The sequence below is a fragment of the Danio rerio genome, chromosome 21 (assembly GCF_049306965.1).
Source record: "Danio rerio strain Tuebingen ecotype United States chromosome 21, GRCz12tu, whole genome shotgun sequence".
Classification (NCBI taxonomy): Eukaryota; Metazoa; Chordata; class Actinopteri; order Cypriniformes; family Danionidae; genus Danio; species Danio rerio.
The window spans coordinates 12264592-12290005 of record NC_133196.1 but is presented as its reverse complement, the minus strand read 5'-3'; the positions used below and the strand labels follow the sequence as shown (position 1 = coordinate 12290005).

General features: G+C 33.7%; 1 protein-coding gene and 1 long non-coding RNA gene across 49 annotated transcripts in view; one reads left to right on the top strand and one right to left on the bottom strand.

Annotated features, from left to right (window-relative positions):
* Nucleotides 1–25414, top strand: part of nedd4l (NEDD4 like E3 ubiquitin protein ligase) — a 166227-nt gene that overhangs the window by 130646 nt on the left and 10167 nt on the right. For all 48 annotated transcript variants that reach the window (XM_073935866.1, XM_073935865.1, XM_073935858.1 and 45 more), the window contains 12 exons: nt 6397–6594; nt 10926–11003; nt 15784–15838; nt 17232–17290; nt 18489–18554; nt 18823–19052; nt 21026–21147; nt 21260–21330; nt 22321–22416; nt 24379–24452; nt 24545–24605; nt 24734–24793. In XM_073935866.1, the coding sequence (XP_073791967.1) occupies nt 6397–6594; nt 10926–11003; nt 15784–15838; nt 17232–17290; nt 18489–18554; nt 18823–19052; nt 21026–21147; nt 21260–21330; nt 22321–22416; nt 24379–24452; nt 24545–24605; nt 24734–24793 (1170 nt within the window). The remainder of the gene's footprint in view (nt 1–6396; nt 6595–10925; nt 11004–15783; nt 15839–17231; nt 17291–18488; nt 18555–18822; nt 19053–21025; nt 21148–21259; nt 21331–22320; nt 22417–24378; nt 24453–24544; nt 24606–24733; nt 24794–25414) is intronic.
* The window catches only part of LOC141379988 (uncharacterized), a 33587-nt gene continuing 18244 nt past the window's right edge, over nt 10072–25414 (bottom strand). Inside the window, exon 3 of the long non-coding RNA XR_012397174.1 lies at nt 10072–11136. This is a non-coding gene — a long non-coding RNA (uncharacterized lncRNA). The remainder of the gene's footprint in view (nt 11137–25414) is intronic.

Here is a 25414-nt window from a genome sequence, read left to right as displayed (position 1 = left end):
CTTTCTGATGTGGTTCTGATTGTGGTTCTGCCATAGCAAAAGCTGAACATTTAAATGAAAATATATCAGCTCTTAAGCTTTGCAGACTGTCACAGAAGGTGATTTTCTTACTATATACTTACTATGTAAAGAAAAAAAGTAGTGAAATGAAAGTGGTGTCTTGTGTTTGATTTATACTGATTTATATACATTATATTAATTTATAGATTTTTTTATTATGTGTTCAAAGTGTTTATTGTATGTATACTATACATTACTGTAATTTAAATCAATTAATCTTTATTTCTATAGTGATTTTACAATGTAGATTGCCAAAGCAGCTTAATATGGAAGTTTTAGGAAATTGAAACTGTGTCAGTCCAGTTTTCAGAGTTGAATTTCAGAATTAATCATTTAATAATATAATATAATATAATATAATATAATATAATATAATATAACATAACATAATATAATATAATATAATATAATATAATATAATAATATAATAATATAATAAATTATACAATACAATAAAATAATATAATATGATATAAAATAATATAATATAAAATAATATAATTAATATAATAAAATAAAATAATATAATATAATATGATATAAAATAATATAATATAAAATAATATAATTAATATAATAAAATAAAATATAAAATAATATAATATAAAATAATATAATTACTATAATATAATGTTGCATAGTACAATCCAATTTTAATACTATTAAGACAATACGCTACTTAAGAGTCGACCATGTAAACAGAGATTTTTGATTATTTAATCAGATTAAGGTCATAATCCAACTAAAGAGAAATCGAATTAAGACGTGTACTATACCAATTTAATTATTGAAGTGCAGTACAGACACGCCTTAATCAAACTTTTACAATCACTTTGCTGCGTTGGTCCACACACACATACACGGCTGTTTGAGACTATTCTTTGCACCTACCGAGTTAGTTAAGACCACACACTGAGAAATGCTGAGGGGTTTTTCTCCATTCAGCATTCAAAAAGCAACTCATGTAAACACCTTAATCATATTATTGTCTTAATTAGATTAAGGCAAATGATTCGATTACTGGTGTCCATGTAAACGTAGTTATTGTTACACACGTTCCATGTGCTTAATGCAGTAATTACAGTTAATTATGCGTAATTACATGCAACCAACTCTAGACCTAACCCATACCCTAACACCAGTAAACAATCAAACTACTTGCTCTGCAAACAATTGTCTTTATGACAATGCATACAAATAATATAAAAATAAACAAGTTTGTCTGGAAACATACTGTAACAAGCTGTTTTTATAGCTGACAAATCAATGGAAGTAAATGAGACCGGAAGTCTTGAGCCATAAACGTTTGTCAAAAGAATGTCAACAGTAATACATGCAGTTAATTAATATTACTCAGTCATCAGACTAATAGTTACACTCTGAAACCACAGGCCATATGCTCATGCTCATTGAGCAAGGTCATACACAACACACAAAAAAAAAAGTCAAATGAATGAGGAGGCATGTGGACATAACACAATCTAAATTAATAATTTTAGCATGCCAAAGTCAAATTCATGCATATAAAATCTATTTTCCCAACTACAAAATTGTGACTAGTTAAAATGGCGAGTGGCTATTAATGTTGAAAAACTACTAGCCACAGTGACCGGTGTTTATGTAAACGTTTATGTCGAGGCCTGGTGAAGTTTATTAAACCCAAATATAGGCTGAAATGATCATGTTCATGTAAGCTGAGAAGTACAGTTGAAGTCAAAATTATTAGCCCCCATGTTTATTTTTCCCCAATTTTTGTTTAGCAGAGAGATTTTTTTCAACACATTTCTAAACATAATAATTTTAATAACTCATTTCTAATAACTGATTTATTTTATATTTGCCATGATGACAGTACATAATATTTGACAGGGCTCGAAATTAACTTTTTTACTTTAAATATTTAGGAGCACTAGGAAAAATTAAGGAGCACCAGAAAAAAATTAGGAGCACCCACCAAAAATGAATGAAAAAATGCAAACTGTATATTAAGGGATTTATTGTATTTGAAAACAACATCCATTAGGACTAACAAAAACCAGAAACAACTATCTAACTAATGCTGTGATGACTTAATATTTGTGCAATAATTTCTAAATGAATGTCTAATAAATATAAAATATTAAAGATGACGATGATGACAATAATACTAACAATGAATTACATTTCTCATGATCATGCTGCCCTGAATGTGTTTGAGTGTGAGTTATCGGCTTTATAAAGTCATACTGTTACTTTATGAAGAAAAAAAATATGGTTTGCATCAAACACAAATAAAAAATATTTATTTTGTACTATTGTTTTTATAAGCATGTCAATTTAATAAATACTATTTCTGCTACAAAACAACCGAAAGATTAAAATAAACCATTTAATTTAAGGCTGAAAGCTGCAAAGCAGTCATCAGTGATTAAATAGAAACAAAATATACATCTCAAGAAAGAATGTACAAAAGAAAAGACGAAAAGTCTCACTTTTAAAATGTTTAGGTTTTGGTTTGTGTCATTTTAATTCTCAGTCTTGTTATGAGCTGATCTTCATTTTTCTGTGTTTGTGGAAAAAAGCAGGCGAGTCAGCCGACCCGATATATGAGGGGGGCAGAGCAGGATTTTCCCGATGACCACTGGCGCAATACTGTTCTTTATTATAAGCCGCATCAGTTTAAACTCAGTAAAGGCGAGCTTCTTTAACGATGATGTGTACAGTATTAGATTTTACATTTAGTGGACATTTGGGCTGAACACAGTGAATGCAACGCATCAAAATTCTGTGTACTTTTTACAGGTCGCACTACAACCATTATATGCAGTCGCACAAATGCTCCCAAATATATTATGAGGTCGTATAGCTTAAATTTTGGGCGCATATGCGAGCAAAATGATCGCAATTTCAAGCCCTGTTTGACTAGATATTTTTAAGACACTTTTATACAGCTTAAAGTGACATTTAAAGGCTTAACTTGGTTAATTAGGTTAACTAGACAGGTTAGGGTAGTAAGGCAAGTTATTGTATAACGATGGTTTGTTCTGTTGACTATCAAAATGTATATATATATATATCTTAAAGGGGCTAATAATTTTGACCTTAAAATAATTTAAAAAAATTTGAAACTGCTTTTATTCTAGCTGAAATAAAACAAATAAGACTTTCTCTAGAAGAAAAAATATTATCAGACATACTGTGAAAATGTCCTTGCTCTGTGAAACATCATTTGGGAAATATTTAAAAAAAGAAAACAATATTCAAAGGGGGGCTAATAATTCTGACTTAAACTGTATATATAGAAGAATGAGGGATTTTGGTGGAGCACCCGCTTTAAAGTAATCTAAAAATAACCTTCTTAAAGTTATACGTCTTTGAATTTTGATTTTGTCATGAGGTTGAGAGCTGAGTCTTTGTAGTTTGTGTTCAGTGTTATTAACGCTCTGGGAGCACAGTCACACACTCCTTGTTCTCGTCACATTGTTTCTGCTAGTTTAGCTTTTAAGAAGAGAAGAATAAGCAGAATTCATACAGCAGACAACAGCTTATGTCTAATCACATGACAGCCGCTCCATTTTCCACATTTAAGTCTTGTTGAGGATCAGGTAAACATTTCACAAAGTTTTCAAAGTTTACAGAGGTTGCATTTATAAATGATCCGGGTCTCAAAGGGCCGTGTGCGTTTTAATTAAAGTGTGGAAAGAGAAACATTTGTTTTGAGAGAAAAGAAAACGAGTGAGCGGGAGAGAGGTGAAATGGAGGTGAAATCCTTTGAGTTGTGCGCTAATTAAAATTTTAGCAGGATTAAATAACAGCGTGGCGTCTCATTACAACTCTCTGCTCCTTCCAAATCTTTTACTTTATTTGACATTTCCAATTCGTAAGAGACTGTTTTACACAGAATTATAAGTAACAAGTCTTACTGTATGTGGCACAAGTATATTTTGGACAATAGCCAAAAAATGCCATTGATATTTTTTCCCCAATTTCTGTTTAACGAAGAGATTATTTTTTAACACATTTCTAAACATAATAATAATAGTTTTAATAACTTATTTCTAATAACTGATTTATTTTATCTTTGCTCTGATGACAGCACATAATATTGGACTAGATATTTTTCAAGACACTTCTATACAGCTTAAAGTGACATTTAAAGGCTTAACTAGGTTATCTATGTCCAGTGGTGGAAAGAGCACTGAAAAATCATACTTAAGTAAAAGTAAAATTACTTGCTTAAAAATGTAGTGCAAGTAGAGTAAAAGAATTTGCTGTAAATATTACTCAAAGTAAGAATAAAAAAGTAGACCTTTCAAAAGTACTCAAGAGTAGTGAGTATTACGCTGTAAAAACCTGATGCACTTACATTTAATTAGTGGATGTGTTTAAACGTAACATTCTGTAGTGCATTTAGTTATTGCCCAGCACACAACGTCATAAGATGTTAATATTAGGTTAGATTTAGGTCATGATGTTGGATGACCAAAATTCTAGCCAGCGTCTAAGGACAACGTTATTTTGATCTTGGTCTTGATCTTGAACGTTGATATTTGGTTGATTTTAGGTTGTGTTGGAAAGTGACCAAAATCCAACGTCGAGCCAACATATTAAATCATATTGATGTCAAAAACTGACATTTATTTGTCAGGTATGGCAACCAAAATCTAATGTCTGATAGACGTCATAGTGTTAACGTCCACACAACGTCAAGCTGTAACATTATTAGACGTTGATATTTGGTCGATTTTAAGTTGGATGTTGGACATTGATGTCGGCCTGATGTTGAGCTCTGACATCAAACCAATTTTCATTTCCAAGCAAAACACAACGTCCCCACATGGTTAAGGTACAACGTCATCCTTCACCTTCTTATCAGTGAAATGCATCTAAACAGTCTCTTTGTCAGGAGTGTCCAAACTCGGTTCTGGAGGGCCGTTGTTCTGGAGAGTTTATCTCCAACTCGCTTCAACACACCTGCCAGGAGGTTTCTAGTATATCTAGTAAGAGCTTTAATAGCCGGTTCAGGTGTGTTTGATTAGGGTTGGAGCTAAACTCTCAAGGACACCGGCCCTCCAGGACCGGGTTTGGACCCCCTGCTCTAAGTCAATGTGTGTAAAGAATTTGGACATCTTGGACACTTTTAATGCTTCCAAACAGTTTACTGCAATTATAAATCAGTCATTCATTATAATGCGATTTATCTTCTATGTGCAATTATAAAGTAGTCACTGCAGTTTGAAGGAAAGTAGTAGAGTAAAAGTATTAATACTGCACAAAAATGAAAAGAGAGAAATCATGCCATGAAGTCAAATTATGACTTAGAAAACAGAAACTACTTTGTAAAACATTGACATTAAGACGCACCAAGTCAAAATTATAACTTTGTTTATATTGTACTGATGATTTTCTAAGTCAAAATCATCATTTGTAAAGTGGAAATCACAACATAAAGTCAAAATTATGAACTAGCAGGTCAAAATTATGCGAAAGGCGAATTTTTATTAAGAAAAATTATTACTAGAAAAATAAGTCATTATTATGAGAAAGTCTAATCTTAATTTTGACTATCTCAGAGTTTTTGCTTGCTTAGTCTTAATTTTATTTTTACATTTTATATTGTAATTTCACCTTTTAAGGCTTAATTTTGTATTTCTTCTTACTTTTGTAGAAATCAATAGGTACAGATCCTGCTCCATGAAGGTCCAAATACATACAAACTTTATTAGTAGTGTGCATTACGAAGTACTTCATTTAGATATTTTAAAGGCAATTTTCACAGTATTTACATTTTTTTCAATGCTTTGATTCCTTATTTTCAAATAATTGTCCCTGCAGGGTTTAGTTCCAACTTGCCTCAACACACCTGCCTGGATGTTTTAAGCATACCAAGTAAGAGCTTGATTAGCTTGTTCAGGTGTGTTTGCTTAGGGTTGGAGGTAAAATCTGCAAGACACCGGCCCTCCAGGAACAAGTTTGGTGACCACTGTCCTATTGTAATGAACTATTAGAGCAGGGGTGCCCAAACTCGGTCCTAGAGGGCCAGTGACCTACAGAGTTTAGCTCCAACTTCAACACACCTGACAAAATGTTTCTAGTATACATATGAAGAGCTTGATTAGCTTCTTCAGGTGTGGTTGATTAAGGTTGGCGCTAAACTCTCCAGGATACCGGCCCTCTAGGACCGAGTTTGGTCACCCCTGATATAGTGTCCATAAATAAAAAAAAATGGACACTTATGACTGGTTTTGTGGTTCAGGGTCACAATTAATGACACAAAAAGTCATAATAATAGTGTAAGTCAATAATGGAGTCTAATAAACAGGAATTATTAACGTTGACCCTCGTTTCTGGTTGCAGGGAGCCAATAACGTCCCTATACGGCGAGCCGTAAAGGACACATTCTCCAACCCTCAGTCTCCACAGCCTTCGCCCTACAGCTCACCTAAAACCCAGCATAAAGCCAACCAGAGCTTCCTGCCACCGGGATGGGAAATGAGGATCGCACCCAACGGACGGCCGTTCTTCATCGACCACAACAGCAGAACCACCACATGGGTAAGAAACACTGCTCTACTGATGCACACGAATGATGTCATGTAATATATACACCTGTTTTAAAGGTACGGTTCCATATGTTTGCAGAACTTAAAGATCCAGTAAAGTTAAAATAAAGTTTTTTAAATGTTAGTTTCAGTATTTTAGTCTTCCATGATGTCTATTAGCTAGTGTCATTTAAAACAGTGGCAAAATTCTCATTTAGAAAATATAAAACTGATATAAATTTGTAAGGCTTGCAGTGTCACTTCCGTGTAATTTGATTAACGATTTGTTTCACGTCACCTCATACTTAAGTTTCTCATCAAATCTTGACCAATCAAATGCTCTCTAGTATCTGACATGCCCCGCCCCCTTCAAGAAGCTTCTCATTTGCTTTTCATTTGATGCGTTTGAGCTGAACCATTCACTGGCAGAGCTGTGATAAAACAATACGCTATTGGCTGTTTTTTTTTTATAAAGGGGAGGAGCTACTCTATATCCCACCCTCTCTTTGTTTGTTTTATTTGAGACTGTGAAACACTAAATAAAAATGCACATTTTAAAGCACTTCATGGCACCTTTATGAATAAAAAATCTATCTCAGCTTATGCTTTAAACTACATGTGGAATTCTACTGAAAGGGATTGTTTACCCAAAAAAGAACATTTGGCCTTTTTTTTCTTTTACTGATCCTCCACAAAAGAAGACATTTTAAAGAATGTTGTATACCAGCAGCCACTGACTTCCATAGGAAAAAAATACAATGGAAGACAATGACTATCAGTGTTTCTTTAAAAGAAATTATAAAGTAAAGTTCTTTTGTACTCCAAACGAATAAATAAACTTGTTTGTAAGGTAAGAATGGGGGAAAAAAGTTCATTTTTTGGGGTAAACCATCTCTATAATATGTTACTTTAATGTTATTAAAGGCAAACCATAAACTGATGTTACAAAATGTTCATAAAGATATCAAAACAATAATTGTGTAGGATAATCGTGTTTTACTTTGAATTTTCTTTATAGAAATTTGGTCATGGAGTCTAACACATAAAATAAGAAACAGCTTCTGTTCATGCAAAGAATTTACATTTTTGGTCTCTTTATGAACATTTTGATGAATCAATGCTTGGGTGAAGAAACCTTTAGTTGTTGGACTGGCATCTCTCAGATTGATTTCTAAGATGTATATATTAAACATTATTTGTGTTCAGAAGAAGTCTCGAAAGTGCTCTATATTTTGTGTGGCTGGAGCAAAGCAGCTCTTTATGTTTTGGAACTGAGCTACGGTGTTTCATTTGCTGACATAACTATGGTTTATGCGCAGCTGTGAACTCTGCTATCATCTATTTATATCCCATTAAGCATTTGTTTACTATGATACAAATACCATCCACAGTGTGACCTGTAGTTTGACTGCTCTGCTTTTTTCTCAAAACAGTCAGACAGCATCAACCTGCTGCTGCAGTGTTTAATTGTATTGTACTATATTATTCGAACTAAAAGAACAAACTCATATTATATTATATTAAATTAATTCATATTATATTGTTTTATGTTATATTATATAAATAGATTATATTAAATGTATTTTTATTATTTTATATTATATTAAATTAATTCATATTCTATTCTATATTTTATACTATATTATTTTTTATTATATTAATTATTTTATTTTATATATATATATATATATATATATATATATATATATATATATATATATATATATATATATATATATAAACATATATAACATATATTATTTTAGATCATAGTAAATGTTATATTATTTTTTATTATGGTATTTCTAATTATTTTATATATTTTATTTTTATATATTATATATCATATTATATTGTATTATTTTTATTATATTATAGTATATTTTTTATCATTTTATTTTATTTTACTTTGCATCAGCTACTTGGCCACGACAGCATTTGTCCTGTTGATTTCAATTTACCTGCATTAAGATTCATGCACGGTATTTGAGAAGCCCAGTCTTTCACAGATTCACACACAGACACGGTCTTGCTCACAATTGCACACTTCAGTGGTCCGTAACTGGAGGGAGGCCCTGACTGCTGTGTGTGCTTGTGCTTGTGTGTGTGAGAAACACTCAGAGTCAGTGCACCACCTGCTGTCTAACAGAGGTATTGCAGCTTCCCTCCAATGGCCTCATTTCTACAGCACAGACGCACCTTTGTCCATTTCTCATATCTGTTGCGTTCTCCTTAGAGCTTCTTTAATTCAGCAAGATTATGTTTTTCACTTCTTTGCTTGATTGAAAATAGTACAATTCGATTTTACAAATGACACCTTGATTAAATCAGCCTTTACTAACTGATGAGTGAACATGTTGACAACTTTGAAGTTAGCTTGACAGACGCAAGAATGGGCATGCTGTTAGCATGTTTCTGGTATGTTAGCATTATCTTAGTCTCAATTATCATGTTGCTAACATGTTTTTAACATGAATTAGCATGCTGTTAGCTAAATTTAACATTTGTATGTTACTAGCATGTTTAAAAATGAATTTGTTAAAAATGTTAGGAAAAGTTATCATTTTGCTAACATGTTTAATATGAATTAGCACATTGCTAAAAGTGTAAATCTTTCTAACATGAATTTACATGTGGCCAGTAGCCTATGTTTCTAGTATGAATAAGAATGTTTCCAAATTAAAATTTAAATGTTATGTTTCTAGAATCAATTAGCATGTTGCTAACATGTTTAAAGCATGATACGTGTATTTTTAGGAAAAGTTATCATATTTCTAACAAGTTTTTAACATGAATGAGCACAATGCTAGTATGTTTTCAACATGCATTATTTTTGACTCCTTAACAAAAGTCAGTGATAATTTTTCCAAGTCATTTTTTAAAGAAAACTGTAAGTTGAATAAAAGATAAAACTAGTTTAATGTTTCCTAACTGATGGGTATACATGTTGACAACTTTGATGTTAGCTTGACAGTACACATGCTGTTGTACTGTTCAGAGGACATCCTGGGCTTTCTAGTGATATGTCATTTGATTGGCTGGCATGCTATTAACCACTTCTTACACTACATCCAAAATGGCTGACATACAAAAAAGCACATTTAATGGGAAGGAGAGAGGCATGTAAAATTTAGCTTTTTAAATGTTTTTTTTTACTATTATTATTACATATATGTTTGTTTATTAAAGTGTCAGGAACAATATATTTAGCTTTCAAAGCTGCTAAATTGTTTATGTTTCAAAATATCATTTTTTAAATGTCCACAATAGTGAACACATGGACCATCTTAATGTTATTAATGACTGCATGTTGTAGGAGACAGAACTGAAGCAGAGAGGATTCTTTATAAGATAGTTGAGGGAGACTCTGATTTACAGTCTGACAATTAGAGAATTAGAGACAATTAGAGAATGACGATCAGTTTTAAATCACTTTTATGTTAAATTTGTTTTGGATTAACATCAGTTTTTTCTTTTTTCTTCTTTTTTTGAGGCTCTCTTTCAGACTAAACTGTTTCAGGAATCTTAATACAAAAGGAAAAAATGGCTTTTGTTTTGTTGTTGTTACATTAATATTGGATTATTATCCCTTTACAGCCATATCCTGTACAGTTTTGTTGGCGGCCGTTTCGAACTAAAATGGTCCTGTGGTCCACTGCATTGGACATGGTGTAAAATTAAAAATAAAAACAAAAAGTAAAAACTCTAAATTGTAGATTTTTTTTAATCAAAGGATGTTGGAAATCACAGAAAAAAAAAATTGGTTCTCAGGAGGATATTGTTAGGAAAAGTTATCATATGCTAACATGTTTTTAACATGAATTATCACAATGCTAATATGTAACATGTAGTAGCATGTGACCAGTATGTGTTGTGAATAAGCATGCTTCTAAAAAATAACGTAATGATCTTAGCATGTTGTTAGCATCCAATAGCCCTTTTTTAGAAAACTAGGTAGATGAAGGTTGGTTTAGGTTGAATGCTGTGTAAAATGTAATGTTTGAAAGTGTTCACCCCTTAATGCAAGTCAAATACACTTCAACACTTATTTTGTATGTTTATTTTAGTAAACTGTAGGTTGAATAAAAGATTGAACTAGAACTTCAGATTAGTTTGAAGGCTTGATGTGTGTTTGGTGGTTGTAGTTTTGTCAAGCCAAATTAATTGTTGCATAATCTCCTCACAGAAACATGAAAGAAGCACAATTATTCCATCAATAATTCCTTTTTGTCTGAACTGCATTTTGGCAGTGGACATTAGATGCAATTTACAGCTAAATGAGGGAAAAAAAACTTCTGGGAAAAGAACCTGAGTGTGTATCTCTTTCTTCCTCTGTCTTTTCAGGAGGATCCCCGCTTGAAGTATCCCGTTCACATGAGGACAAAAGCGTCTCTAGACCCGGGCGACCTCGGCCCACTTCCTGTGAGTATGAAAAGAGCAATATTACCCACAATCCCCAGCGCTTTCAACAGCCTCGCCTGACATGTGTCCTTGTTTGTGGCACGATCATGAAAGCCGCAGTCATATCACACGAGGATCACCAAACTAATTCAATCTGCAAAGCAAAAAAAAAAAAACAGGATTAAGTCTGACAATTGGAGTGGAAAACAGCCGTGACTAATGACACAACATTTGTTGGTTTCAAGGATGTCTTTGTTGATAATACAGCGTCTTCAAGCTGATAGTGATGTATCATTGATGCACAGAACAATGCTGCAATAATCTGATAGTCGATTAACTCATCTGTTTACCAATAATGCTGTGTAATCGAGAATTACACTAAGATTTGCTCTGATAAGCAGTGGATACGAGCCAAAAATCCACTTTGGAAAGTGTATACTTTGCCAGTTGGCTGGTAACATTGAGAAACTCCAACATAACATTCACAATAACAGTGACGAGCAAAATTTGAATCAGGCATGCAAAACATAAATAAAACAACATATTTATTTGTAATTTATCTTTATTTTTAAAATACATTATTATTTTCATGTTTTACAAACTTATGTTTTTATGTTTATTTTATTATAATTTTTGGATAGTTTTTATGATTTTATTGATTAAAAAATAAATTAAATTAATGTAGTGGCAAGATATTTTTAATGAAATTTAAAAGTACATTTGTAATATAGTTTATTTTTATAAATTAATATCAATATGTTTTACGAGTAAATATATATTTTAATGATACTGAAATCTCACATTGGTGAGGCTATTGATGTTTGTAAAATATATTTTTACACATTAAAATCAAAAGTAATGTTATAATGTATTATGATCCTGCATAATATATGACTTACAAAAAACAAAAAGCAAAAAAATATATATATTGTGTATAATTTGCTTAAAGTTATTAGTCTCTAATCAGAATTATTATCTTTAAAACAAAAATTATTCTTTTAAAATCATTACTTAACATACACTACCTGACAAAAGTCTTGTCGATCATAGTTGTAAGAGCAACAAATAATAACTTGACTTCTAGTCGATCATTTGGAAAAGTGGAAGAAACACTGCAGAAGACCTATTGGAACCTGCATAGACCCAAGATTCTCAGAGAAATCAGTCAAGTTTGGTGAAGGAAAAGTCATGGTTTGGGGTTACATTCAGTATGAGGGCGTACAAGAGGTCTACAGAGTGAATGGCAACATCAAGAGCCTGATGTATTAAGACATTTGTGCTGCCCATTACAATACAAACCACAGGAGAGGGACAATTCTTCTGCAGGATTACATTCCTTCTCATACTTCAGCTCCACATCAAAGTTCCTGAAAGCAAAAATGGTCAAGATGTTCCAGGATAGTCACCAGACATGAACATTATTCAGAATGTCTTGTGTAAGATGAAGTAGGAGGCATTGAAGATGAGTCCAAAGAATCTTGATGAACTCTGAGAGTCTTGCAAGAATGCTTTCTTTGCCATTTTAGATGATCATATTTTATTTTGGTAAAATAAGCGTAATCTAGAGGCCTTTGTCTTTTATACAGTATAAGTCACTTCTAATATCAAATGATCTGATTGTCAAGCTAATTATTGCACTTATATAGGGATATTTGAAATTGAACTATTTGTTTTAATAGTGGCACTAAAATAACACTGCTAAACATTCAAAGATAAAACTGTCCAAATGTTGATTTAATTATTTAAAAAGTTGGCTAGTGAGCACTTTATTTATTATTATTATTTTTAGGTGTGTCTGAAATAAGTTTGTTTCTTGACTCATCTTTCTGTAAGCAAGAGTTGATGCAACGTGCATCTTGCGTGATGAGATTGTGAAGCAATATTTAATTTTTTTCACCTAGGAGACTCTTGCAGTCGATGCCGGTGTTTGATAATCACACCTTCTCTTCTCAGATTTTCAAAAGGAAATGTGTGCCAGCAACTAACCAGCAAACAGGCTCTATATTTGTGCATATTGTCATGCTACATTAAAATAACATGGCACACAAATAAAATTAAAGTACATTAATATATGCAAAGTCGTGTTTAAAACATTGATCAAATTCTTATCCAGTATCTAAGGATATGGGGTTTTCACTTCAGGACTGCTGCTTTTTACATTTTTATATTTGTTGTGTATTTTCTGTTTAGCTTAAATGGAATTTAACAAAAAATACAATAAATGTTGTTGGTGTTGCTAAATGAAATAGACATGTTTGTTTAATTTATGTAATTTTATTATAATTAGTATATTTATTTTGCTGTATGTAAGATTTAGAATTAGTTATACTCTAATATTTTATGTCAGTGATACCCACCTAAAAAATGCAAACATTTCTATTTATTCTTGCTTCATTTAAATGATTAAACAATTATAAACAAACATATTTTTATTTAATTTTAATATATATATATATATAAACATTTACACATTTCTTTATTTAAATCTCAAATAAGTGAATGCGTCTAGTTCTGTCTCACGAGCTGCTGGTGTGTGTGTGTGTGTGATTTCTCTCTGGTCTTTCGGTGGCGTGGGGGACGTGGTGCGCTCTGCACTGATGCTGTATGTGGCAGAATCTTCCAGAGGAGGTCGGTCCTCTCTCTGCCTGCGTGTTCACCTGCCTGCCCACCAGCCTGACCCTCTCCACCTTCATCATCCTCATGGCTGGCATGAATGACTGTCTCTCTGTTTCCTTCTGTTTTACTCACGCTTTTACTCTTTATAGTCATCTTTGGCAGTCTGTTGTTCTGCTTTTCTTTTTTGCTCTGTTCTTGTTACCCCTTTCATCATTGAGTTCAACTGCCCACTTTTCTGGTGGACTTGGCTCCAGACATGATTTCCGCTTTATTTTCTCCAGAGGGATCTCTGCAAATTCTTTAGTAAAGGTTTTAAGCTGTTAACCAACCCACTGAAGCAATGCTTGCATTTTATTTTTTTGTTATTTCTCAGCTGATTTGCTGAATTTAAATAGTAATAAGAATTATAAAATAGGGGATTTCATATTAAACAAAACTGCACAAATGATCAATTATGGAACATTTGACATAAATATTTAATGAAACTCAGTGAAGAAAATATGGCAAACTCAAAAGTTTGTTGGATATATATATATATATATATATATATATATATATATATATATATATATATATATATATATATATATATATATATATATATAAATGCTACTAATATAAATGGCATGAGTTAAATTGTATTAGAATCATTTTTTTAACATTGAGTATATTGCTGAGAAATTTGCAATGAAATGGTATTTGGTTATGACCCACCAGATGAAATATAATCCAAGAATTCTTGACAGATTTTACTGTCATTGCTCAAGTTCCTAAGCATACACAGCAAGCATGTTTTTTCTGTAAACATAGACACTGAGCTTTCAATGAAAATCTAATAGACATATAAAAATAGTCCAAGAATAGACTAGTCATCAAATATACAGAAATGAATAACTTCACATGTGAAGTCTGTCTAAATCACCCATTAGTCTCTTTTTGCGCTATTTTTAGATGTCTTAGATTTTAACTGACAGCCCAAATTTAGCCTTGTTTTATCTTATGTTTAGATGTCTGTGAGACAACTTTTAGACTTTTTCAATGTTTTTTATATGTATATTAAGACGTTTTTTTAAATGTCTATAAGACGTCCTTTTTAGATGTCTATAAGACGTCCCTTTTAGATGTCTATAAGACGTCCCTTTTAGATGTCTATAAGACGTCCCTTTTAGATGTCTATAAGACGTCACTTTTAGATGTCTATGAGACTTCCCTTTAGATGCCTATGAGACCTCCTTTTTAGATGTCTATGAGACTTTCTTTTTAGATGCCTATGAGACTTTCTTTTTAGATGCCTATGAGACCTCCTTTTTAGATGTCTATGAGACTTCCTTTTAGATGTCAATGAAATGTCCCTTTTAGATGTCTATGAGACTTTCTTTTTAGATGCCTATGAGACGTCCCTTTTAGATGTCAATCAGATGTCTTTTTTAGATGTCTATGAGACCTTCTTTTAGATGTCTATGAGACATCCCTTTTAGATGTCAATCAGATGTCTATGCAAGATTTCTAGCTGGGTAACCTGAACTTTTGGTATTTTAATATGGTATTTTAACATCCAGAACCCTCTTATTGACCTGTATTTGTCCATTTTACTTTTTTAATTGGTTTATTCCTCCTCCATCTTCCCCTCTTTATGTTTCTCTCTGCACGTTTGTGTGGCTCATCATTTCCTCTGCATTCTCCACCCTTGTGCTTCATTCGATGCCAATTTTGGCTGATGCCCATTCAGCACGAGAGCCATGGTGTCTTCAGTGCTGGCTCACAGTCTCTGTCATGAACGAAGTCTAAGTCATGAACGAAGGTCTTGTCCCCTCTCCGGATCCCGTGTGTGGGTGGTAAAACAGCTTCCCTTGGTGTCGTGGGTTATGAGTTGATGTGTATCCCTGGCTGTGATTCATGTCAGGCCTGGCAGCTGCCTGTGATGTTGGTATTGACGTGGGTTTGCAGGGCTCCGAAGCAGAGCGAGTTTGTGTTTGTCAGAGCGAGAGTGAATTGACAAGATCTTTTCTGCATGTCAGTGGATCCCTGTTGTGGAAGCTCTCCCACACTGAACCGAGGACTCTTCATATCTCTCTGTTCCTTCCTCCCGTCATTTTATCCGTTGACAGTTGTGTTGATGTTGCAGTGGTGTGTCAGGTCCGGTGGACTGGTGTTAATGTCTCTCTTTCTCTTTTAATCTCCACAGCCTGGGTGGGAGGAACGAGTGCATGCTGATGGAAGAACCTTTTACATCGATCACAGTAAGGATGGACATATTTTGAAAGGAAAAGCAAAATGCATTTGTTTCTGAGTTAATAGCTCAATTTTCCTGATTTTTCATTCATTCATTTTCTTTTCGGGTTAGTCCATTTATTAATCTGGGGTCACCACAGCGGAATAAACCACAAACTTTTCCAGCATATGTTTTACGCAGCGGATGCCCTTCTAGCTGCAACCCATCTCTAGGAAACATCCATACACACTCATTCACACACATACTCGACGGACGATTTAGCTTACGCAATTCACCTGTATTGCATGTCTTTGGACTATGTGGGAAACCGGAGCACCCGGAGGAAACCCACGCGAATGTGGGGAGAACATGCAAATTCCACACAGAAATGCCAACTAACCCAGCCGTGACTCGAATCAGAGACCTTCTTGCTGTGAGGCGATAGTGCTAACCATTGAGCCACTGTATCGCCTCCTGTAATACATATTAGCTCTTAAATATTCTATTAAATCTTCCTGGCTTATGTTGTATGCAAACATTAAAGTAATTTGCATACATATGAGCTCTCAAGTTCCTATTTAGTGTCTGTACTGTAACTGTATGCTGTTCAGTGTGATCAATAGGTATTTAGATGTTTAAGGTAACAAGAGTTGTTAGATCGTTTTACTTCTGCCCTCAGTGTTCGTCTCTGTCACAGGTGTGTTCACACACTGCTGAATCTGCTGCTGCGATCAATACACACCTGTTCTGTTTGTCAGCGCCACACAGTCACAATTGACCTCTAGTGCTTGTCAGATTCAATAGCGTACACAGAGCTTTCCGTTGAAGCATCACTCTGTACTTTTGTTCAGATTGCTTTAAAATAAGCACATACTTTATACAGTATGCAGTTGCAGTCAGAAGTATTAGCCCTCCTGAATTATTAGCCCCCCTGTTTATGTTTCTCCCCACTTTCTGTTTAACAGATGGAATATGTTATCAACACATTTCTAAACATAATAGCTTTAATAACTGATTTTTTTTATCCTTGCCATGATGACAGTAAAAAAATATTTGACTAGATATTTTTAAGATACTGTTTTTCTGTTCAAAGTGACATTTAAAGGCGTAACTAGATTAAATAGGCCAGTTAGGGTAATTAGTTTGTTCAGTAGACAATCTGAAAAATACATATATAGCTTAAGGGGCTTATAATATTGATCTTAAATGGTTATTAAAACATTAAAACCAGCTTTATTCTAACTGAAAATAAAACAAATAAGAGATAGATAAATAAAAAATAATGTGATGAATTCCTTGCTTGGTTAAACATAATTTGGGAAGTAATTGAAAAAGAAAAAAACAATTCACAGGAGGGCTAATCATTTTGACTTCATCTGTATATGTATATGAGCTAATAAAGTTCCTCTTCTCCTTCTCAGACAACAAAAAAACACAGTGGGAAGACCCTCGTCTCCAGAGTCCTGCCATAACTGGACCCGTAAGTGTTTTTCTCTTATTTTGCAGTCACAATCTGTCTCTTTCTGTATATGTGAAAAATATGTCGACAAAAATAAATGGATAGATTTTTGCTTGCTATTAAATTAAGCTGAGAAAAAAACTACTTGAATTAAAATTAGCTTGTGAAATGTGTATTTTAATATAATAATATAGTACATTTGTAGTTTTTGCATCATTTGTTAAAAACCATTTTAACCCAACGTTTTATTTTTTAAAACCATTTTTCCTGAATTACAGTTACAGAAGTAATTTAATATTTTTTTAAAATCATAAATTAAATTAAAAGAACAATTAAATTAACTTAAATTAACATGAGCTTGTGAAATGTGTATTGTATTATAAAAATATAGTAAATTTGTAGTTTTTGCATTATTTTTAAATCATTTTTTTCTGAATTACAGTTGCAAAAGTTGTAGAGATGATTTTTATTTGAAATGTTTTTTTATTTGGACAAACATATATAAAAAATAAATAGCTAAGTTTTGCTTGCTAATTAATTTAGTTGAGAAAAAAATAAAACCACTTAATTTAAAATTAGTTTATGAAATGTGTATTTTATAATAATAATAATAATGTAAATTTGTAGTTTTTGCATTATTTAAAAAAAAAAAATTCTGAATTACGGTTGTAAAAGTAATGCCATGTTTTTTAATTACATTTTTTTAAGACAAATTAAATGACAAATCACCTCATTTTTAGTTGGTTTTGTTATTGTTTTGATCAGGGATGTGATTTTTCTATATAAATAAAGATTTCTGTATTATCCAAGCTTAATAGAGTGACTCCTGTAATTTGAAGTGGGCAGAGTGATAGCGACTTAAAATGGCAGCGGGGGGGCACAGTTGGTGCATAATCTCAAAGTTGCGGGGGTAAATGGGGTGAATGAGGGGCACTTTCAGATTGAAAGGGCCCTTTTTCGCTAAAGAAATAGTTTTTTTATCGCATTGGATTTGAGAGTCTACTAAATTACAGAAACAATTACAATCTGTGGAAACAAGAAGTGGTGCCATCTAGCGGTGGTGTGTGGCTCTGTCCTGAAACCCAGAAAATGTACAAAGTATAAACCTATTAAAGATTACTTTCATTGTGATCTTTTCAAAACTCCAGTGTGATTTTTGTTTATTTTGCTGATCCACTGATATGTTTAAAGTATTGATTATCTTTTTGTCTTCCGCTAGGCGGTGCCGTATTCAAGAGAATTCAAGCAGAAATACGACTACTTCAGGAAGAAGTTAAAGAAACCGGTAAGAAACGGTGACACAGTGAGCTCTTTCTGTCACATGCTGTATTCCTGGGCACACTAATTTATTCTGCGTCAGATCCTTGTCGAGGAGTGAAGAGCATTTTTGTTTTTTTCAGTGGGGTGTTAAGTTGTTCTTCACACCACAGAAATGCAGCCGTTTACTGCGCTGTGATTGATTCAGACATTCACTTTAAGCCGTTAGAGAGCTTCAGGTTATTATTTAGTCATTTTGAATATTTGATGATGTTCTCTTTGTGTCCCGCCTGCAGGCAGATATCCCCAACCGCTTTGAGATGAAGCTGCACAGGAATAACATCTTTGAGGAGTCCTACAGACGAATCATGTCCCTCAAGAGACCTGACAGCCTGAAGGCCCGTCTGTGGATTGAGTTTGAGTCAGAGAAGGGTCTGGATTATGGCGGTGTGGCCCGAGAATGGTTCTTCCTGCTCTCTAAGGAGATGTTCAACCCTTATTATGGGCTGTTCGAGTACTCGGCCACGTAAGTGTCTGCATGTTTGTGTTGTCCAGTTTCAACTTATTTAGCAAATGACTATCCGCCTCCACTAGTATACCGTAAAGGTGCTGTTTGTAAGTTTGTGACTCATCTAAATCATAGAAATACCATAAAATATGTTTGGAGAAATTTAAGAAACATGCTAAGTGAACATGCCTTCACTTTTCAAAACGATGCTGAAGTCAGGTATTCTACTTTAAAAATGTGTGTTACGTGCAGGAAAGTCTGTCTTTGTTTTGGTCTCTATATTCAGCCCACTGTAAGTTTACCAAATTATATTTCAGCACCCGGGTTGCCTTGGTGGAAAACCTCCGTATTTAATTTCAGTCTTGAACGCTGCTTCAATGTAGATGAATGCGACTTCTGCAGGACACTAACAGCATCCGAAATGAGACGCAGATTCAGAGTTCCACATTATGTTGTTTTTAATTAGCAAGTAATATAAATATTTAAAATGTAAACATTAGATGAGTAGTATCAATTGTAACACCATGTCCTAACAACCCGCAATGTAACAAGATACCAGTTTGACTGTCTGCACCAGATGCAACATGACAGAAACATTTAAATACTGCCATTCAGAAGCACAGAATAGTGCATTCACTGCACTCCAACCAAATAGTATTTTTAAAAATCTTATTAATTCATATTAAATCTCTTTAATCATTAGAAGTACATGCATGCTGAAGGAATATTTGTTGGTTTACACTGTCGCATTAAATTTCAAATATGTTTATTTTACTTTTAAGATCTGAAGTGAACTATCTGCTTCTGTTTTCAGTATGGAAATAAATGTTAAAAGGAACATTTTGCATAAAAAATACCCAGTCACATTGGGACTATTTGGCACTAAAAAAAGCATATAATTAATACCCGAGGTGATCATTGTCATAGTAGTTTATGCTGCTGTTCAGCCGCAAAATATATAAATCATTTCTTGAACATGGTAAAGATTCTATTTTTCACCTCACTCGCTTGTCGTTGTGTGCTGTTGCATGTAGTGTAAGCTCGCTAGTCAGGCACACTTGGTCATGTTACTGTCTTTAATCTGGCAACCTGTGTTTGCGTGGTTTCCTTGAAGAAGGGTTCGGGTGATGAAGTATTGAATTATGAGTGCAAAACCAAGTTCAACCACAAGGTCTTACCTTTAACTGCACCTTTAAGCTTTCATTCCAGAGGCTTTACTATCTATCTATGTCTGTCTGTCCGTCCGTCCGTCCATTTTTCTGCACCTTTATTCATGTCTTCATCCATGAGTTTATTTTGTACTCTTTCATTCATCTCTTCATCTATCCATTTATTTTTGTACCCTTTTATCCGTCCACCCATCTTATGTTTTTTTGTTCTGTGGAATGTTTGTTTGTTCTGTCATTCATTCTTTTGTTTGTTCTATTCTTTTTTTCTGTTATTCACTCATTAGTTTTCTCAGTCTGCCTCATTTTATGCGTTTAGCGTTCTACAAATCTGTCATTCTTTCATTTATTTGTCATCTATTTATCTATCCGTCCATCCATCAAGTATTTGTTCTATCAGTTTTTTGTTCTGCCGATCATTCTCATTTGTTCTATCGTATGTTTGTTCTGTTGTTTGTTCATTCATTCTATTTTTTATTTAAATCTGTGTCTGTCTCATTCTTCCATTTATCAGTCTGTCTGTCTTGTGGCTGTGGGTTTGGTCTAATTTCTATCTGTCTGTTAGTCCGTCCGTCTCTATATCTTTCCCTTTGTCTGCCATCCTCTTCATCCACCTTCCTCTGCCTGTCATTTTCCCCGGTGTGCTTTTAATTTTTCCTCAGTGTTGTTCTGCAAGCGTGAGAGCACTGACAGTGTTTGAGATCTGCTCTGTTATCTTGTTAAATCTCCCCCGCTGACACTCATTATTGGCCAGAGCAGCGCCAGCAGCAGCAGCAGCATCATCATCATTCATTCATTTACCGTCTCTCTTCTGTCTGTGCGCAGAGATAACTACACCCTTCAGATCAATCCCAACTCTGGCCTGTGTAATGAGGATCACCTCTCATACTTCAAGTTCATTGGTCGAGTGGCCGGCATGGCTGTTTATCATGGCAAACTCTTGGACGGTATGTTTTCATTTATATCTGTTGTCTATTTTTGAGTAGTATTCTGTTATTAGCTTCTGTTTTACATTTTTTGAGTTGTAATGTTTATGTTTTGTGTGTGTTTGCTGTTCAGGTTTCTTCATTCGACCGTTTTATAAGATGATGCTGGGCAAACAGATCACACTGAATGACATGGAGTCAGTGGTGCGTTAACACACACACACACACACACACACACACTAATTTAGGAACACTTATTGGTAAAGCAATGTCAAAGGTTTAAATTTTGCAAGTCACATAAAGTCTAACAGTTGAGTTTTACCATTTTTATCAACATGTTTTAGTCGATCTCTAGATCAGACGAAAACACTTTTAGCTTAGCTTAGCATAGATCATTGAATCTGATTAGACTGTTAACATCTTACTTGACAATTTCAAAAATAAAATCTTTCTATTTAAAGCTTGACTCTTCTGTAGTTACATCATGTACTAAGACCGATGGTAAAGCTGCTATTCTTTTGGTCAATATGGATAGGAACTATACTCTCATTCTGCTGTAACAATCAAATAACTAACCATGGCTGCAGCTGGCACAATGACTTTACATAGTGACTGAAAATAGCTAGGTAACGGTGCTGATGTTTGGACCGTAAAAGTGCTGAATCATTGCTACAGAATAGTCAAGCTTCAAATAGTAAAATTTGAGATCATGAATGAAATGCTAATGGTCTAATCCAATTTAATGATCTATGCCAGAGGTCACCAAACTTGTTCCTGAAGGGCCGGTGCCCTGCACATTTTAGCTCCAACCCCTAATCAAACACACCTGAACAGGCTAATCAAGGTCTTACTAGGTATACTTGAAACATCCAAGCAGGTTTGTTGAGGCAAGATGGAGCTAAACCCTGCAGGGACACCGGCCCTCCAGGACCAGGATTGGTGACCCCTGATCTATGCTAAGCTAAGCTAAAATTGCTCCTGCCATACCCGACGATAGACTTAATGGATTCAAAATTAGAAGTATTGACTGTTTAACTTTGGGGAAGTTGTAAAATGAGTCTATTTACAAATTATTTCTTCAAGAGAGACTTAACACTATTAACGCAATGAAAAAAAAACTTTTATGAAATGTTTAAATGTGTCTATTAGGATGAATTAATGCTTGTTATTTTCTGATTTGTGTTCACCATGTAGGACAGCGAATACTACAACTCCCTGAAGTGGATTCTGGAAAACGATCCCACAGAATTAGACTTACGGTTTTGTATTGATGAGGACAACTTTGGACAGGTAATATTAATCTAATGTTGTTAAATAGACAGTATTGGCCAAATGTGATGTGTGGACTACCTAAGAGTACTACATTCATATGTATCGCAGTTGTGCTTAAGGAGTGTGAAACATTTATATGTTCTCCCAATTCATTTGGATAATTTGTAATATTGCAAGAAAACATTATTACCATATGCTACCAATAAAATATTTGATTGTGCTCTGATTTCTCAGTGGGAATATTGGATGGACAGGACAAACACCAAAACAAAAATATAAAACAGTTTTTTTTCTTGCTAACAAGTAAAAAGACAGTAAAACATACAGTAGGTTAACAGAGGCCAAAATGTGTCAGCATTGTTTCATTCATTCATTTTCTTTTTGGCTTAGTCCCTTTGTTAATCTGGGGTTGCCACATCGGAATGAACCGCTAGCTTATCGAGCATATGTTTTACGCAGCGGATGCCCTTCCAGCTGCATCCCATCACTGAGAAACACCCATACACTTTCATACTCTACGGACAATTTAGCTTACCCAATTCACCTATCGCACATGTCTTTGGACTGTGGGAGAAACCGGAGCACCTGGAGGAAACTAACACGGGTAGAACATGCAAACTCCACACGGAAATGCCAACTGACCCAGCAAAGGCTCGAACAAGCGACCTTCTTGCTGAGAGGCTAATGTGCTACCCACTGCGCCACCGTGATGCCTTAAGTTAACTTATTAGTTTTTACAAATTTAAATGAATTGAACATTAAACAATTAAGTTGTCTCAAAAAACCCTCAAGGATTGTTTGGGATTGACACCCAGCATTGTTTTAATTAAGCATATTTAATTGGTAGCATATTTAATTTGTTTGCACTTTCACAGAACTATATTTACAACCAAAATTGGCTCATCTTTTATTTAACCCTTTAAATCACCATTTATTTACTTAAAGCTGCATTATATTCCACATACCGAAGGTAGATTATTAGTGTTGCATGACACATTATCATTTTTTAACAGTCTAAATATAATTACCTTATTTTAATATATTTTTCATTTTCTTTGGAATGTTTATGTGCAGAACTGTCTTAATGTATTTTACACAAAAATATTATTTTATTACTGTTATTATTTATTTATTTTTGCATGTGTTTGTTTTTGTATGGCTCTGTCGGGATAGGGTGGGTGTTCTTTGGTTGGTATTTGGTTACTAATGCATTATATATGCATCACATTTTTTTCTTAACGTTTTGAAACAATAAAAGTATTATTTTAAATAATTACCTCGAATAAAATGTAGCTTTTACACACATACTCAGTATACACATACAAAACAAACTGATAGCCATACCAACACACCCATGTAAATATAATGAAATTATCGGAGTTCTTTCTGTGCTCAAAAGCAGAACCTGTGAAAATGTGACACAAAATTACAAATTTTGCTTTGCCTATTAACAAAGAATGCCTGTTTTTTTTTTACTGAAATGGCTCTGAGAATAAATATAGTTTGTCCTGAAGGGCCTGCAATACTTTTTTTTATCTGGTATTAAATACTGTAGGTTACTGAAGTCTATCCCAGATCAGTCGAGATTATACTGTGATCAATTTGTACTTTGTGTATGTTTTTTTTTAAATATTGCCCAGTCCCATATTTTATGAACTGCACTGTAATCTAACTGTAGATTGCCTTTATTTGCTTGCTTATTGTCTGTTAATTTAACCAAGTTTAGCTTTATATTTAATATATTAGTTTATTTATTTTATATTCATAATTTTTTTACATTTAGAACAAAAATAAATATGTATATATAATGATTTAATCAAATGTATGTGTCATATAAACATACTGTGCAAAATTCCTCTTCAAACATCACTTTTAACCATTACTGTGTTTCTTTTTATTAGTTTTAAGCCATTTTAAATATTTCAGAATCTGCTATTGAGTACATGCATTTATTTTGACCATGCATTTTTATATTAATAGACATATCAGGTAGATTTGAAGCCAAGCGGATCAGACATGGTTGTAACCAACGACAACAAGAAGGAATACATCGAGTGAGTGTTTGTTTCTCTTGCTCCATATGCAAAACCCTACAAATGGTATACATTATGTTTTATTAACAATATCCTTTTGTGACTCTGTACAGTCTGGTGATTCAGTGGAGGTTTGTGAACAGGGTCCAGAAACAGATGAACGCCTTTTTGGAAGTACGTGATCAGTTAAACAGTTTCCTGTAGTTCTAGCTGTTGCCACTAGGTGGAGGCAGAAGTTTGATTAACAGTAATAACAGCATTCCAGTGTGATATAATGATCATGTCTTATATCTGCTCAACAGGGCTTCACTGAACTCATTCCCATCGACTTAATAAAGATTTTTGATGAAAACGAACTGGAGGTATTGGCTTCCCACATTATACTCTGCTGTTTTTATTTTTAAAAAATAATCCTTTATAGCTAACACACTTATCAAAGTGTCTCTGTTTTGTTGAATGAATCATTTCTTCACTCATGCATTTCTCTCTGAGCTGGTGTTTGCACAGGGAGTGAACATCACACTTAATTTCATCGTTGCAGCAGATAATAAATAGATAAAAGATAAAACCATATACTGTGGGCTCAGTCTGACAGCCAGTAGAGAGTCTGCTGTATTATTTATAATGCAGTGTATTTGCTGCATGATTTCAGCAGAGTGAAACTGTTTTTGGAATACCTGATTTATATACAACATTTTAAGTGTTTGACACGTGTGTTTGTTTGGTTATTGGGGGAAGGGCTGCCTTTTTGTTTGCGTGTTTGTTTTTTTGGGATTTTTTTGTTTGTTTTTTGTATTTGGTTTAGCTGTTTTGGGGGTTATTTTGTGGTGGGGTGGGGGTGTATTTTTGTGTGATTTGTTTGTGTTTTTACTTTTTAGGGAGTAGTTGTTTTTTATGGGAAAGATGTTTTGTTTTTTGTTTTTGCATTTTGTTTTTATGGAGTTGTTTTTTTGGGTGGGCTGTTTTGTTTAGTTTTTTCAGGA